The 17,634-nt window shown below is 47.7% G+C and overlaps 1 protein-coding gene across 1 annotated transcript in view; it reads right to left on the minus strand.

Moving 5' to 3' along the window:
* Nucleotides 1-17,409, minus strand: part of SNIP1 (Smad nuclear interacting protein 1) — a 31,541-nt gene extending 14,132 nt beyond the window's left edge. The window contains exons 1-2 of the mRNA XM_063444490.1: nucleotides 17,113-17,409; nucleotides 178-292 (exon numbers count right to left, since the gene is read on the minus strand). Of these exons, the coding sequence (XP_063300560.1) occupies nucleotides 178-292; nucleotides 17,113-17,285 (288 nt within the window). The 5' untranslated portion in view covers nucleotides 17,286-17,409. The remainder of the gene's footprint in view (nucleotides 1-177; nucleotides 293-17,112) is intronic.
* Nucleotides 17,410-17,634: the final 225 nt, after the last annotated feature.

A 17,634-nucleotide genomic window follows, 5' to 3' on the forward strand; every position in this document is an offset into this window, starting at 1 on the left:
AACAAGATTGAAAGAAATTATGATAATACATCAAAAAACACAACACAACCCTCCCTCTTGAAGGATTTTACAGGTTATCACATTTCTAGAGAAGCTAAAATGTGCAGAACAATCAAAACATGAGGAACAGATTCCAAAGGAATTTCAGTCAATAAACACAAAATAGACTTTAATTACCTGCTTCACTTTAACCATCAAGTGAGGTGGACTTCTGCTCTTACTTCTACTTCTCTTATACTTGGGTGATTTGCTTCGTTTGCCAGATGACTTGTTTTTCCTTTTTGCTGGTGATCTAAAGAAAAATAATTAAATAAAAGAACATTCAACCATGCAGACCAAGTATACAATAAGGACGGATCCACGGTGAATTGACTTGTTGCAGGATGTAAATTCCAATGTTAATATAAATTGATTAGCAGTTAATAAATATGACCAAATAACGATATCTATGTAGTTCCCTTCTCTATTTCCACCACCCTGTGTATTAAACTCTTTCCCCATGCTCAATGAATCCTGATTATCACCTGCTTAAAGAAATACTCAGAACCTGAAGTGTCAACCCCCCACTTTTCTTTTTATATACATTGAATGTATGCAAGGGTGTGGAAATTAAAAATGAATAAATAATCTACTTGTACAAGGACTAAAGTGGTATTCCAAACTACTCATCCTGATTGGTGATGAGGGCGAATTCCTGTGCACGCACCTCCTAGTGATTACATTAGCCAGGGAGATGGGGCAGCAGCACAGAGATCGGAGAGGCAAGGGAGTAAAATAAAGGTAAGTAAAACACTTTATTTTATCAATTCGGGGCGAGATAATCTCAAGTCAAAAAGGGGGGGGGGAGGGGGGATATATAAGTGGATTTCTCCTACTTGGGGGTTAACCCCTAGTGAAATAAATTCACCAAAAATACAAAATAATAGAAAGAACGTAGAGAGAAAGGACAGGAAAAATAGGTAGAAATAATCCTGATAGAGTGGGTTTCCCTCAATCTGGAGGGAAACTGAAGTGGGAAAAAGTAGGTACCGTATATACTCGAGTATAAGCCGAGTTTTTCAGCACATTTTTTGTGCTGAAAAACCCCAACTCGGCTTTATACTCGAGTCAATAGTCTGTATTATGGCAATTTGCATTGCCATAATACAGACTGGGGCTGTGTGGGCTGTGAGAGAGCGTTACTTACCTCTCCTGCAGCTCCTGTCAGCTCTCTCCTCCTCTGCGCCGTCCGTTCAGCACCTCGGTCAGCTCCCAGTGTCGAGACTTACACTGTGAGCTGACAGAAGAGCTGAACTGACCGGCGGAGGAGGAGAGAGCTGACAGGAGCTGCAGGAGAGGTAAGTAACGCTCTCTCACAGCCCACACAGCCCCCTCCTACACAGTGCCCATCCACTGGACCACCAGGGAAGGAGCCCCCCTCCCTGGCCAGCTAGCAAGCAGGGAGGGGGGACGAAACAAAAATAAATTAATAATAAAATAATAATTAAAAAAAAAATAACATTACAAATAATAAATAATAATAATAAAATATGAAAATAATTAAAAAAAATAATAAGTAAATAAAAAAAAAAGAATGAAAAAAAATCTTAAAATAATGTAAAAAAAAATAATAAAATTGCCCCCCCCCCCAAGGCTCTGCAACACACACATACACACACACTGCACTCATACACACACACACTGCACTCATACACACACACACACTGCACTCATACACACACACACACTGCACTCATACACACACACACACTGCACTCATACACACACACACACTGCACTCATACACACACACACACTGCACTCATACACACACACACACTGCATTCATACACACACACTGCATTCATACACACACACTGCATTCATACACACACACTGCATTCATTATATACACACACTGGAAATAAATATTCAATTAATATAATTTTTTTAGGATCTAATTTTATTTAGAAATTTACCAGTAGCTGCTGCATTTCCCCACCCTAGTCTTTTACTCGAGTCAATAAGTTTTCCCAGTTTTTTGGGGTAAAATTAGGGGCCTCGGCTTATATTCGGGTCGGCTTATACTCGAGTATATACGGTAGTTAATTCCCAACAATAAAACTTAGCTTTTAATTATAACTAAAAATAAAAGTAGCGGTTGGTATAGTGACCCACCAAAACACAAATATAAATATATATATAAAAAATGTGGCAACACCAGGAGACAGTGGAACAGAACAGTGAGCCACTGTGACTTACAAAGTCGAAAGGGTTATACTGTTAATGATACAAAGCCACCAAAGTGTATAATCTCAAGTGTTATTACTATAATGCTATATTAACCTTAAAACTACAGCTTACATGATGCACTGCCATTCTCAAGGCATAAAAAGCATCATGTGAGTTGTAGTTCTACAACATCTGGGGATCTACCTTTTGGGCACCAGTTTTAATACATTGTCAAAACTTTGTCCTTATGGATTAAAGGGAAACTCCAGTGCCAGGAAAACAATCTGTTTTCCTGGCACTGGAGGGTCCCTCTCCCTCCCACACCCCAATCCCCAGTTACTGAAGGGGTGAAAATCCCTTCAGTCACTTACCTGAGGCAGCGGCGATGTCCCTCGCCGCTGTCTCCTCCTCCGCGCCGCTCCTCCTCTGTATTGCGTCGGCCGGTGGGTGAGACTGATCCCGCCCACCAGCCGAAGAGACCTAATGCGCATTAGCGCTCCCCATAGGAAAGCATTGAAAAATAATTTCAATGCTTTCCCAGGGGGAAATGAGCAACGCTGGAGGTCCTCACACAGCGTGAGGACGTCTAGCGATGCTCTAGCACAGGTTTCCTGTGCTATGAAGGAGGAAGTGACCTCTAGTGGCTGTCTAGTAGACAGCCACTAGAGGCGGAGTTAACCCTGCAAGGTAATTATTGCAGTTTATAAAAAACTGCAATAATTACAGTTGCAGGGTTAGGAGTAGTGGGAGTTGGCACCCAGACCACTCCAATGGGCAGAAGTGGTCTGGGTGCCTGGAGTGTCCCTTTAAGGTGTAGATTGATGTCAAAAAATTAATTTAAACAATTATAGCATAAGGCTGCAACCTAAAAATCTGAAAAATAATAATAAAAAAAAAATACTTTCACGGATAAATAAATGGCGGCACTACAGATGTAAATACTTCCTCCCACTCCTAAATTGGACAGAAACACATGCTTAAACAATAAAAAGACTTCATTCCCTACATCCCACCAGACAGGATTGTTTTGCACCTTCTTTTTTCTTTTGTGGTTTACTTGTGTCTAAAAATATCCCTAGCGCGTGGGGGTTTAACTTCTTTCCCCATGGTAGCTTCAGGACATGGCACCTCACCAAGGGCGACCCCATAGGGGATTCTCCCCTTAGCGACAGTGGAATTATGCTGTAGTGACGCTATAGGTAGCAGCTGGATGTGCCACCATTGAGGTGATAATTCCCGAATATGGATACACCTGCCTAATTGTGGACTGACGAGGTATCTTGGATTTCCCACACATATTCACTTTTCTGGTTCATTGGCCGAATTGTCAAGAAGACAGGTTTTCTGTTGCTTTATTGGACAATTATTTACCCCCAAGAGGGTGGCTGGGGTCTCCTCCTTTTATTACTGTTTGTCTATTCGACTTCTGGGTTTCCCTCCTTTTCTTCCACTTTCCGAATCCGTTCCGGCTGTGGAAAGCATGGTGGAATGCACAGCGACTTTCACACCTATGTACGTCCGGCAGTTTAGGCCTATCACAGCTGTGAAATAAAGGTGGAATGCATGCCGGATTGGTCCATTGGACATGATTTCCCTTGGGCTCACTTTAATCCCCAAACATCTATTTATGGGTTTGTCCCATCTCCTGATGGTCCCTGATGCTCACGATTGCGCTGGTTGAAGTCTGGTTTTCTCCTTCCTGCGGTGGTTTTTCAATACGTTCTTTGACTGCAGGTAATTATTTCTTCACTTGCTAATATATTAGTCTTATATTTTTCTCCAGGGATTTTTCCTAGTTTATCATCTTCTGGTCAGTCTATTCTCTTCGATAGAACTTACAAGATGGGTTGAGTGGCATATAAGGATACGTCAAATAGAGCTGAGTTTTCGAATGAGGACCTGATTCAAGAGATCTTGATATCCTTTCATGGTCAAGAAAGATCTATTTTGGTGGCTGGACAATCACAATCATTTTTGGAATTTTCTCTGGGACACGCTGAATGATTAACAATAATGCGTGCATGTCTGTTTCTCTCTCTCAGTGTGTGTGCGTGCGCGTCTCTCCCTGTCAGTGTGTGTATCTCTCCCTGTCAGAGTGTGTGTGTGTCCCTGTCAGTATGTGTGTGTGTGTGTGTCCCTGTCAGTGTGTGTGTGTGTGTGTGTGTCCCTGTCAGTGTGTGTGTGTGTGTGTCCCTGTCAGTGTGTGTGTGTGTGTCCCTGTCAGTGTGTGTGTGTGTGTCCCTGTCAGTGTGTGTGTGTGTGTGTCCCTGTCAGTGTGTGTGTGTGTGTGTCCCTGTCAGTGTGTGTGTGTGTGTGTGTGTGTGTCCCTGTCAGTGTGTGTGTGTGTGTGTCCCTGTAAGTGTGTGTGTGTGTGTGTCCCTGTCAGTGTGTGTGTGTCCCTGTCAGTGTGTGTGTGTGTGTCCCTGTCAGTGTGTGTGTGTGTGTCCCTGTCAGTGTGTGTGTGTGTGTCCCTGTCAGTGTGTGTGTGTGTGTGTGTCCCTGTCAGTGTGTGTGTGTGTGTGTGTCCCTGTCAGTGTGTGTGTGTGTGTCCCTGTCAGTGTGTGTGTGTGTGTGTCCCTGTCAGTGTGTGTGTGTGTGTCCCTGTCAGTGTGTGTGTGTGTGTGTGTGTCCCTGTCAGTGTGTGTGTGTGTGTGTCCCTGTCAGTGTGTGTGTGTGTGTGTCCCTGTCAGTGTGTGTGTGTGTGTGTCCCTGTCAGTGTGTGTGTGTGTGTCCCTGTCAGTGTGTGTGTGTCCCTGTCAGTGTGTGTGTGTGTGTGTCCCTGTCAGTGTGTGTGTGTGTGTCCCTGTCAGTGTGTGTGTGTGTGTGTGTCCCTGTCAGTGTGTGTGTGTGTGTGTGTCCCTGTCAGTGTGTGTGTGTGTGTGTCCCTGTCAGTGTGTGTGTGTGTGTGTGTGTGTGTCCCTGTCAGTGTGTGTGTGTGTGTGTCCCCCTGTCAGTGTGTGTGTGTGTGTCCCTGTCAGTGTGTGTGTGTGTGTGTGTCCCTGTCAGTGTGTGTGTGTGTGTGTGTGTCCCTGTCAGTGTGTGTGTGTGTGTGTGTGTCCCTGTCAGTGTGTGTGTGTGTGTGTGTGTCCCTGTCAGTGTGTGTGTGTGTGTGTGTCCCTGTCAGTGTGTGTGTGTGTGTGTCCCTGTCAGTGTGTGTGTGTGTGTCCCTGTCAGTGTGTGTGTGTGTGTCCCTGTCAGTGTGTGTGTGTGTGTCCCTGTCAGTGTGTGTCCCTGTCAGTATGTGTGTCCCTGTCAGTATGTGTGTCCCTGTCAGTATGTGTGTCCCTGTCAGTATGTGTGTCCCTGTCAGTATGTGTGTCCCTGTCAGTATGTGTGTGTGTGTGTCCCTGTCAGTATGTGTGTGTGTGTGTCCCTGTCAGTATGTGTGTGTGTCCCTGTCAGTATGTGTGTGTGTCCCTGTCAGTATGTGTGTGTGTGTCCCTGTCAGTATGTGTGTGTGTGTCCCTGTCAGTATGTGTGTGTGTGTCCCTGTCAGTATGTGTGTGTGTGTGTGTCTGTGTCCCTGTCAGTATGTGTGTGTGTGTGTCCCTGTCAGTATGTGTGTGTGTGTGTGTGTGTCCCTGTCAGTATGTGTGTGTGTGTCCCTGTCAGTATGTGTGTGTGTGTGTGTGTCCCTGTCAGTATGTGTGTGTGTGTCCCTGTCAGTGTGTGTGTGTGTGTGTCCCTGTCAGTATGTGTGTGTGTGTCCCTGTCAGTATGTGTGTGTGTGTGTGTCCCTGTCAGTATGTGTGTGTGTGTGTCCCTGTCAGTATGTGTGTGTGTGTGTCCCTGTCAGTATGTGTGTGTGTGTGTGTGTCCCTGTCAGTATGTGTGTGTGTGTGTGTGTTCCTGTCAGTATGTGTGTGTGTGTGTGTCCCTGTCAGTATGTGTGTGTGTGTGTGTGTGTCCCTGTCAGTATGTGTGTGTGTGTGTGTCCCTGTCAGTATGTGTGTGTGTGTGTGTGTGTCCCTGTCAGTATGTGTGTGTGTGTGTGTCCCTGTCAGTATGTGTGTGTGTGTGTGTGTGTCCCTGTCAGTATGTGTGTGTGTGTGTGTGTGTGTGTGTCCCTGTCAGTATGTGTGTGTGTGTGTCCCTGTCAGTATGTGTGTGTGTGTGTCCCTGTCAGTATGTGTGTGTGTCCCTGTCAGTATGTGTGTGTGTCCCTGTCAGTATGTGTGTGTGTCCCTGTCAGTATGTGTGTGTGTCCCTGTCAGTATGTGTGTGTGTGTCCCTGTCAGTATGTGTGTGTGTGTCCCTGTCAGTATGTGTGTGTGTGTGTCTGTGTCCCCGTCAGTATGTGTGTGTGTGTCTGTGTCCCTGTCAGTATGTGTGTGTGTGTGTCCCTGTCAGTATGTGTGTGTGTGTGTCCCTGTCAGTATGTGTGTGTGTGTGTCCCTGTCAGTATGTGTGTGTGTGTCCCTGTCAGTATGTGTGTGTGTGTCCCTGTCAGTATGTGTGTGTGTCCCTGTCAGTATGTGTGTGTGTGTGTCCCTGTCAGTATGTGTGTGTGTGTGTCCCTGTCAGTATGTGTGTGTGTGTGTGTCCCTGTCAGTATGTGTGTGTGTGTGTGTGTCCCTGTCAGTATGTGTGTGTGTGTGTGTGTGTCCCTGTCAGTATGTGTGTGTGTGTGTGTGTGTCCCTGTCAGTATGTGTGTGTGTGTGTGTGTCCCTGTCAGTATGTGTGTGTGTGTGTGTGTGTCCCTGTCAGTATGTGTGTGTGTGTGTGTGTGTCCCTGTCAGTATGTGTGTGTGTGTGTGTGTGTGTGTGTCCCTGTCAGTATGTGTGTGTGTGTGTCCCTGTCAGTATGTGTGTGTGTGTGTCCCTGTCAGTATGTGTGTGTGTCCCTGTCAGTATGTGTGTGTGTCCCTGTCAGTATGTGTGTGTGTCCCTGTCAGTATGTGTGTGTGTCCCTGTCAGTATGTGTGTGTGTGTCCCTGTCAGTATGTGTGTGTGTGTGTCTGTGTCCCTGTCAGTATGTGTGTGTGTGTCTGTGTCCCTGTCAGTATGTGTGTGTGTGTGTCCCTGTCAGTATGTGTGTGTGTGTGTCCCTGTCAGTATGTGTGTGTGTGTGTCCCTGTCAGTATGTGTGTGTGTGTCCCTGTCAGTATGTGTGTGTGTGTCCCTGTCAGTATGTGTGTGTGTGTGTCCCTGTCAGTATGTGTGTGTGTGTGTCCCTGTCAGTATGTGTGTGTGTGTGTCCCTGTCAGTATGTGTGTGTGTGTGTGTGTTCCTGTCAGTATGTGTGTGTGTGTGTGTGTTCCTGTCAGTATGTGTGTGTGTGTTCCTGTCAGCATGTGTGTGTGTGTGTGTGTGTCCCTGTCAGTATGTGTGTGTGTGTGTGTCCCTGTCAGTATGTGTGTGTGTGTGTGTCCCTGTCAGTATCTGTGTGTGTGTGTGTGTGTGTCCCTGTCAGTATGTGTGTGTGTGTGTGTGTCCCTGTCAGTATGTGTGTGTGTGTGTGTGTGTCCCTGTCAGTATGTGTGTGTGTCCCTGTCAGTATGTGTGTGTGTGTGTCCCTGTCAGTATGTGTGTGTGTGTGTCCCTGTCAGTATGTGTGTGTGTGTGTCCCTGTCAGTATGTGTGTGTGTGTGTCCCTGTCAGTATGTGTGTGTGTGTGTCCCTGTCAGTATGTGTGTGTGTGTGTCCCTGTCAGTATGTGTGTGTGTGTGTCCCTGTCAGTATGTGTGTGTGTCTGTCCCTGTCAGTATGTGTGTGTGTCTGTCCCTGTCAGTATGTGTGTGTGTCCCTGTCAGTATGTGTGTGTGTGTCCCTGTCAGTATGTGTGTGTCCCTGTCAGTATGTGTGTGTGTGTGTGTCCCTGTCAGTATGTGTGTGTGTCCCTGTCAGTATGTGTGTGTGTGTGTGTGTCCCTGTCAGTATGTGTGTGTGTGTGTGTGTGTCCCTGTCAGTATGTGTGTGTGTGTGTGTGTGTGTGTCCCTGTCAGTGTGTGTGTGTGTGTGTCCCTGTCAGTGTGTGTGTGTCCCTGTCAGTGTGTGTGTGTGTGTGTGTGTCCCTGTCAGTGTGTGTGTGTGTGTGTGTGTGTGTCCCTGTCAGTGTGTGTGTGTGTGTGTCCCTGTCAGTGTGTGTGTGTGTGTGTGTCCCTGTCAGTGTGTGTGTGTGTCCCTGTCAGTGTGTGTGTGTGTGTGTCCCTGTCAGTGTGTGTGTCCCTGTCAGTGTGTGTGTGTGTGTCCCTGTCAGTGTGTGTGTGTGTGTGTGTGTCCCTGTCAGTGTGTGTGTGTGTGTGTCCCTGTCAGTGTGTGTGTGTGTCCCTGTCAGTGTGTGTGTGTGTGTCCCTGTCAGTGTGTGTGTGTGTGTCCCTGTCAGTGTGTGTGTGTGTGTCCCTGTCAGTGTGTGTGTGTGTCCCTGTCAGTGTGTGTCCCTGTCAGTATGTGTGTCCCTGTCAGTATGTGTGTCCCTGTCAATATGTGTGTGTGTGTGTCCCTGTCAGTATGTGTGTGTGTGTGTCCCTGTCAGTATGTGTGTGTGTGTGTCCCTGTCAGTATGTGTGTGTGTGTGTCCCTGTCAGTATGTGTGTGTGTGTCCCTGTCAGTATGTGTGTGTGTCCCTGTCAGTATGTGTGTCTGTGTCCCTGTCAGTATGTGTGTGTGTGTCTGTGTCCCTGTCAGTATGTGTGTGTGTGTGTCCCTGTCAGTATGTGTGTGTGTGTGTCCCTGTCAGTATGTGTGTGTGTGTGTGTCCCTGTCAGTATGTGTGTGTGTGTCCCTGTCAGTATGTGTGTGTGTGTGTGTGTGTCCCTGTCAGTATGTGTGTGTGTGTCCCTGTCAGTGTGTGTGTGTGTCCCTGTCAGTGTGTGTGTCCCTGTCAGTATGTGTGTGTGTGTGTGTCCCTGTCAGTATGTGTGTGTGTGTGTCCCTGTCAGTATGTGTGTGTGTGTGTGTGTCCCTGTCAGTATGTGTGTGTGTGTGTGTGTCCCTGTCAGTATGTGTGTGTGTGTGTGTGTCCCTGTCAGTATGTGTGTGTGTGTGTGTGTCCCTGTCAGTATGTGTGTGTGTGTGTGTGTTCCTGTCAGTATGTGTGTGTGTGTGTGTCCCTGTCAGTATGTGTGTGTGTGTGTGTGTGTCCCTGTCAGTATGTGTGTGTGTGTGTGTCCCTGTCAGTATGTGTGTGTGTGTGTGTGTGTCCCTGTCAGTATGTGTGTGTGTGTGTGTCCCTGTCAGTATGTGTGTGTGTGTGTGTGTCCCTGTCAGTATGTGTGTGTGTGTGTGTGTCCCTGTCAGTATGTGTGTGTGTGTGTGTGTGTGTGTCCCTGTCAGTATGTGTGTGTGTGTGTCCCTGTCAGTATGTGTGTGTGTGTGTCCCTGTCAGTATGTGTGTGTGTGTGTCCCTGTCAGTATGTGTGTGTGTGTGTCCCTGTCAGTATGTGTGTGTGTGTGTCCCTGTCAGTATGTGTGTGTGTCTGTCCCTGTCAGTATGTGTGTGTGTCCCTGTCAGTATGTGTGTGTGTCCCTGTCAGTATGTGTGTGTGTCCCTGTCAGTATGTGTGTGTGTGTCCCTGTCAGTATGTGTGTGTGTGTGTGTCCCTGTCAGTATGTGTGTGTGTCCCTGTCAGTATGTGTGTGTGTGTGTGTGTGTCCCTGTCAGTATGTGTGTGTGTGTGTGTGTCCCTGTCAGTATGTGTGTGTGTGTCCCTGTCAGTATGTGTGTGTGTGTGTGTGTGTGTCCCTGTCAGTATGTGTGTGTGTGTCTGTCATTATGTGTGTGTGTGTCCCTGTCAGTATATGTGTGTGTGTGTGTCCCTGTCAGTATGTGTTTGTGTGTGTGTCCCTGTGTCCCTGTCAGTATGTGTTTGTGTGTGTGTCCCTGTCAGTATGTGTGTGTGTGTGTGTCCCTGTCAGTATGTGTGTGTGTGTGTGTGTCCCTGTCAGTATGTGTGTGTGTGTGTCCCTGTCAGTATGTGTGTGTGTGTGTCCCTGTCAGTATGTGTGTGTGTGTGTCCCTGTCAGTATGTGTGTGTGTGTGTCCCTGTCAGTATGTGTGTGTGTGTGTGTGTCCCTGTCAGTATGTGTGTGTGTGTGTGTGTCCCTGTCAGTATGTGTGTGTGTGTGTGTGTCCCTGTCAGTATGTGTGTGTGTGTGTGTCCCTGTCAGTATGTGTGTGTGTGTGTGTCCCTGTCAGTATGTGTGTGTGTGTGTGTCCCTGTCAGTATGTGTGTGTGTGTGTGTCCCTGTCAGTATGTGTGTGTGTGTGTGTCCCTGTCAGTATGTGTGTGTGTGTGTGTCCCTGTCAGTATGTGTGTGTGTGTCCCTGTCAGTATGTGTGTGTGTGTGTGTCCCTGTCAGTATGTGTGTGTGTGTGTGTCCCTGTCAGTATGTGTGTGTGTGTGTCCCTGTCAGTATGTGTGTGTGTCCCTGTCAGTATGTGTGTGTGTGTGTCCCTGTCAGTATGTGTGTGTGTGTGTGTCCCTGTCAGTATGTGTGTGTGTGTCCCTGTCAGTATGTGTGTGTGTGTGTGTGTCCCTGTCAGTATGTGTGTGTGTGTGTGTGTCCCTGTCAGTATGTGTGTGTGTCCCTGTCAGTATGTGTGTGTCCCTGTCAGTATGTGTGTGTGTGTGTCCCTGTCAGTATGTGTGTGTGTGTGTCCCTGTCAGTATGTGTGTGTGTGTGTCCCTGTCAGTATGTGTGTGTGTGTCCCTGTCAGTATGTGTGTGTGTGTCCCTGTCAGTATGTGTGTGTGTGTCCCTGTCAGTATGTGTGTGTGTGTCCCTGTCAGTATGTGTGTGTGTGTCCCTGTCAGTATGTGTGTGTGTGTCCCTGTCAGTATGTGTGTGTGTGTGTGTGTGTGTCCCTGTCAGTATGTGTGTGTGTGTGTGTGTGTGTCCCTGTCAGTATGTGTGTGTGTGTCCCTGTCAGTATGTGTGTGTGTCCCTGTCAGTATGTGTGTGTGTGTGTGTGTCCCTGTCAGTATGTGTGTGTGTGTGTGTGTCCCTGTCAGTATGTGTGTGTGTGTGTGTGTCCCTGTCAGTATGTGTGTGTGTGTGTGTGTCCCTGTCAGTATGTGTGTGTGTGTGTCCCTGTCAGTATGTGTGTGTGTGTGTGTGTCCCTGTCAGTATGTGTGTGTGTGTGTCCCTGTCAGTATGTGTGTGTGTGTGTCCCTGTCAGTATGTGTGTGTGTGTGTCCCTGTCAGTATGTGTGTGTGTGTGTCCCTGTCAGTATGTGTGTGTGTGTGTCCCTGTCAGTATGTGTGTGTGTGTGTCCCTGTCAGTATGTGTGTGTGTGTGTCCCTGTCAGTATGTGTGTGTGTGTGTCCCTGTCAGTATGTGTGTGTGTGTCCCTGTCAGTATGTGTGTGTGTGTGTGTGTCCCTGTCAGTATGTGTGTGTGTGTGTGTGTCCCTGTCAGTATGTGTGTGTGTGTGTGTGTCCCTGTCAGTATGTGTGTGTGTGTGTGTGTCCCTGTCAGTATGTGTGTGTGTGTGTGTCCCTGTCAGTATGTGTGTGTGTGTGTGTGTGTGTCCCTGTCAGTATGTGTGTGTGTGTGTGTGTGTGTCCCTGTCAGTATGTGTGTGTGTGTGTGTGTGTGTGTGTCCCTGTCAGTATGTGTGTGTGTGTGTGTGTGTGTCCCTGTCAGTATGTGTGTGTGTGTGTGTGTGTGTGTGTCCCTGTCAGTATGTGTGTGTGTGTGTCCCTGTCAGTATGTGTGTGTGTGTGTCCCTGTCAGTATGTGTGTGTGTGTGTCCCTGTCAGTATGTGTGTGTGTGTGTCCCTGTCAGTATGTGTGTGTGTGTCCCTGTCAGTATGTGTGTGTGTGTCCCTGTCAGTATGTGTGTGTGTGTCCCTGTCAGTATGTGTGTGTGTGTCCCTGTCAGTATGTGTGTGTCCCTGTCAGTATGTGTGTGTCCCTGTCAGTATGTGTGTGTGTGTCCCTGTCAGTATGTGTGTGTGTCCCTGTCAGTGTGTGTGTGTGTCCCTGTCAGTATGTGTGTGTGTCCCTGTCAGTATGTGTGTGTGTCCCTGTCAGTATGTGTGTGTGTCCCTGTCAGTATGTGTGTGTGTCCCTGTCAGTATGTGTGTGTGTGTGTCCCTGTCAGTATGTGTGTGTGTGTGTCCCTGTCAGTATGTGTGTGTGTGTGTCCCTGTCAGTATGTGTGTGTGTGTCCCTGTCAGTATGTGTGTGTGTGTCCCTGTCAGTATGTGTGTGTGTGTCCCTGTCAGTATGTGTGTGTGTGTGTCCCTGTCAGTATGTGTGTGTGTGTGTCCCTGTCAGTATGTGTGTGTGTCCCTGTCAGTATGTGTGTGTGTGTGTCCCTGTCAGTATGTGTGTGTGTGTGTCCCTGTCAGTATGTGTGTGTGTGTGTCCCTGTCAGTATGTGTGTGTGTGTGTCCCTGTCAGTATGTGTGTGTGTGTGTGTCCCTGTCAGTATGTGTGTGTGTGTGTGTCCCTGTCAGTATGTGTGTGTGTGTGTCCCTGTCAGTATGTGTGTGTGTGTGTCCCTGTCAGTATGTGTGTGTGTGTGTCCCTGTCAGTATGTGTGTGTGTGTGTCCCTGTCAGTATGTGTGTGTGTGTGTCCCTGTCAGTATGTGTGTGTGTGTGTCCCTGTCAGTATGTGTGTGTGTGTGTCCCTGTCAGTATGTGTGTGTGTGTGTCCCTGTCAGTATGTGTGTGTGTGTCCCTGTCAGTATGTGTGTGTGTGTGTCCCTGTCAGTATGTGTGTGTGTGTGTCCCTGTCAGTATGTGTGTGTGTGTGTCCCTGTCAGTATGTGTGTGTGTGTGTCCCTGTCAGTATGTGCGTGTGTGTGTGTGTCCCTGTCAGTATGTGCGTGTGTCCCTGTCAGTATGTGCGTGTGTCCCTGTCAGTATGTGCGTGTGTCCCTGTCAGTATGTGTGTGTGTGTGTTGTGAAATAATTTACTTTGATTCCAAGGTTCAAGCTTATAGGTGTCATATTAGATATCCTATATTAAAATCGGCTAACTTGGACTCAGGAAATGCTTAATGCAACACTTAAGACCATATATATCTAGTTCCAGGAGCAGATAGCCCCCACCTGAGTTGTCTCTCCTAAATCAGTCTGTTCTTGCTTGGAACTTATCTGTTATAGGGATGAACATCATGTACATATGTCTTATCTGTACTCCTTTCACTCCCTTCCTACTACTGTCCTATGAGTATTTACACGTAAGCACTTAATTTTTAATGTATAAAAACACAACTGACAAAATAAAGGTCAGAGGCTTATTTTGCATACCAACAGGTATCTGGTGTTTAAATTCACACTCCTCTAAGTGCACTTGAAATAATAATTTGGGCTCCAAAGATCACATTGGATCTATATCAGTGTCTCTCTCCGTCAGTGTGTGTGCGCGCATCTATCCGTATTAGAGAGTGTGTCTTCTTAGGTACCTGCACCCCTCCGATCACGAGAGAGGTGTTTTTACTCACCTTCTTTCCCACGCCATGTCAGTTTTCCGCGGCTTGTCCGGCCTTCATGGGCTTGATAATCAATCTTTAAGAACCCCGCTAAACCAAATGTCTATAGGAAAGCATTGGGAGGATATTGCTTATGTTTTCTATATGCAACATTCAGCACCTCCATGCAGAGCGTGGAGACACTGAACAAAGGTGCTGCACACTGTGCAGCACTGACACAGGACTCTAGTGGCATCTGAGTGACTGTCACTAGAGGTGTTACTATGCAGCAATGTAAACACTGCCTTTTCTCTGAAAATGCAGTGTTTACATTTAAAAGGCTACAGGCACCAGAACAACTACATTAAGATGTAGTGTTTCTGGTGACTATAGTGTCCCTTTAAGAATTGTATATTTATCGTAAATTAAACTTTATTGTTTTTAAAAAAACTGGCTCCTAACTTTTATTTTAGCTGGCTCCTAGATTCAAATAAATTTGTCAAGCCCTGCCTTATAGCCCCATGTAGGTATTCCCCTCAGACTATGCCTTTAGCTAGCGGCTTCAATCCATGCAGGTGCAGCGGTGGGTAAGTGCCTCCCATGGCGCAGTGATGTTCCACAACACTGCGGCCCCAGGCGTAGTTAGCAACCAGCTCCCAATGTCCACAGACCCCCTTCTCCTTCCCTGGGAGAGAGCCCTCGGATCCCAGGCAGCGTTGTGTCACCCTGGAGCGAAGACTGCGGATGGGTACATGTACCTTCCTGGTTTCCCACCTAGGAGCGGGGCACTCATCCAGAGCTCTGACTGAGGGTTGAGCCTTAGATGAAGGTAGCTTAGGTAGTTGTCGCCGAGTCTCCCAACTCTTCCAGTACCTCTTACACATGGCATCCAAACCGCTGCAGGAATGCTGCCTCCCAGCTTCCAAGTTGTGCCTGAGCATGGGTAGTATTGCCGTTGCAATTTTGAATTGGCTATGAGTGAGCCTCCTTCCTGAGATTTTCCAAGGAGCGTCATAGTGGTGAGTGCTCGCTTTGGTAGGGGCTAGGATAACCCCAACCGGTCCAAAAGAGGAGAGAGCGGGAAGGGGAGTACAGGGCTCGGAGAAACTGCAGGAGAAAAAATCCAGGTCACCCCGGAAAGTGAGATCGGCTGCCTCTCCCTCCAGAGAACACCAGGCCGCAACAGGGTGTAGGCCGCAGCTGCCGGTTAGCAGGCGTAACGAGTCTGGAACCCACTCCAATTTTGCCCTAGCTTTGTCAGACGAGGGTATCTTTGTAGGAATGTCCAGGTGCATGGTAGAAATGTCCTTAAAATAGCTTTCGTTTCAAGCGTTTTCAGGAGCTTAAGTCCCCTGCGGGCTGTGACCATTCAGTATGACGTCCAAGCCCCGCCCTCTACAGCTTTTTTGTGTGTTAACACTGCCTTCTCAGAGAAATGACAGTGTTTACATTGGTGTCTAGGATCATTCAGCCGCACAATAGAGGGGTGCATCGTGGGTCAATGCTACACGCTCTATGAGGAGACCCTGAGGGCTCCCAAAAGAGATGCATTGATTCAATTGATTGTCGCAGTGCAGAATTTTGCCACACATGCACAAAAAACTTCCAATGCTTTCTTATGGGAAAGAATTGGGTTGGGTGAGATTTTGATGATTTGCAAATTTGATGATCTCAACAATGGAGGTGGAGCAAAGTGTAGCCTGCTGCAGCGATAATGGCACAGTCCAGGAATAAAGGTAAATAACCTAAACAGTGTTTTTACAACTATAGTATCAGCAATACAGGTTTGTATTCCTGACTATAGTGTTACTTTACGGGACACTATAGTCACCCAGACCACTTCAGCTCAATGAAGTGGTCTGGGTGCCAGGTCCCTCAGGTTTTAACCCTTCAGATGCAAACAGAGCAGTTTACATTTGGGGTTAATTCCGCCTCTAGTGGCTGTTTTCCGGACAGCCACTAGAGGCGCATCTGCGACGCTGGAGGCACATTCCGCCTCCATCATGCAGAGCGTCCATAGGAGAGCATTGAGAAATGCTTTCCTATGGACACTTTGAATGCGCATGCAGCACTGGGAGGAGAGCTCACCAGCGCCAGGGGAACACGGCGCTGGATTAAGATAAGTGGCTGAAGGGGTTTCAACGGGAGGGGTACCCTGAGGGTGGGGGCACCCTCAGGGCACTATGGTGTCAGGAAAACCGCTTTGTTTTCCTGACACTCTAGTGATCCTTTAAGCTTAAAGGACCACTATAGTGCCAGGAACACAAACTTTTTCCCTGGCACTATAGTGCCCCGAGGGTGCCCCCACCCTCAGGGTCCCACTCCCGCCGGGCTGAAGGGGAAGGAAGGGGGTTAAACACTCACCTTTCTCCAGGACCGGTCTCCCTTGGCGCTGGGGACTATCCTCATCTTTCGGTCGTCTTCGGCTAAATGCGCATCTGCGCACGCATTCAGACAGTCCATAGGAAAGCATTCACGCTGGTGTCTTCTCACTGTGAAAATCATAGTGAGAAGCGCCTCTAGCGGCTGTCTGGTTAATCCAGCCTCTAGTGGCTGTCTCATTATTTGTAAACATAGCAATTTTCTCTGAAACTGCTATGTTCACAGCAGGCAAGGTTAATCCTAGAGGGACCTGGCACCCATACCACTTCATTAAAGGACCACTATAGGCACCCAGACCACTTCAGCTTAATGAAGTGGTCTGGGTGCCAGGTCCATCTAGGATAAACCCTTTCTGGTGTAAACATAGCAGTTTCAGAAAAAACTGCTATGTTTATTTTAGGGTTAATCCAGCCTGTAGTGGCTGTCTCATTGACCGCCGCTAGAGGCGCTTCTCACTGTGATTTTCACAGTGAGAAGACACCAGCGTGGATAGGAAAGCATTGACTGGCTGAATGCGCACGCGGCTCTTGCCGCGCATGCACATTCAGCTGATGACATCAGCCGCGCATGCGCATTCAGCTGATGACATCAGAAAAGGGAGGAGAGTACCAGCGCCGAGGGAGCCTGGCGCTGTAAAAAAAGGTAAGGGATTAACCCCTTCCTCTGCCTTCAGCGCAGCGGGAGTGGGACCCGGATAGTGGGGGCACCCTCAGGGCACTATAGTGGTCCTTTAAGCTGAAGTGGTCTGGGTGCCTATAGTGGTCCTTTAATTAAGCAGATTTGGTTGTGTAGCTCATGACCCTGTACTATAGTGTCATTACCCAATCTCCTGCCGTTTATGAGAGATATCACTTTGTTTACGCCGCGGGAAGTTTCTTATGACATCAAAACACTGTACCAACTATCAGAATACACCAGTGATCTCCACATCCTGACAGTTATCTGTTTTCGGGTTATTCACTTAAGTGAGAATTCAAAGTACATTTCAAATCTAAGGACAAAATAGCCGAACTGGAAACATTCCCTAAATCAGCTACTGATTCAAGTGTGGCTATTCTGTCCTTCATTTTGAAACCCACTTTAAGTTTAGTGAATACCCTGCTCGTGTATAACCCTATCACAGCAACCCGTCCTCCCCCGGCCTGCTTACCTGCTCCTCCTGCGGCCCTGGAGGGATTCCTCTGCGCTGCTGCCATGGCTCGGGCTCCGCCGGCTCCGGTGAGGCCTGGCTGGGGGGCTCACCCTCTCCTGTTTTATTAAGGCTGGCTCTGGACTGTGTGCCCGGCGTTTTCTCCTTCTCTCCTCCTCCCTGAGCTCCTTCATCCTCTCTCTAATCCTCCAAAAGAACAGCTCTAAGCAAGGCTGCCACTGGCTGCTGGACACACTGAAAACAACCGTAACTCTATGACACCAGCCAGCAGCGGTGCAGCAAGACTACCGGAAGTAACAGCCGCGAGGCATGACGGGAAATGTAGTTCCTTGCTAGTGATTTCCGGATGAGCGTTTTTTTTTTTTTTTTTTTTTTTAAATATGAAAACATGTAACAAAATGCATTTATTATAGATATGTTATGTTACTTGTGGTGCTTGCAGGTGTTTGTACCAGAATACGAGTTGATGGCTTAAATATAACATTACTATACTGGTGTGTATGCTACAGTTTGTGTATTTTG

The sequence above is a fragment of the Pelobates fuscus genome, chromosome 1, assembly GCF_036172605.1.
Source record: "Pelobates fuscus isolate aPelFus1 chromosome 1, aPelFus1.pri, whole genome shotgun sequence".
Lineage (NCBI taxonomy): Eukaryota > Metazoa > Chordata > Amphibia > Anura > Pelobatidae > Pelobates > Pelobates fuscus.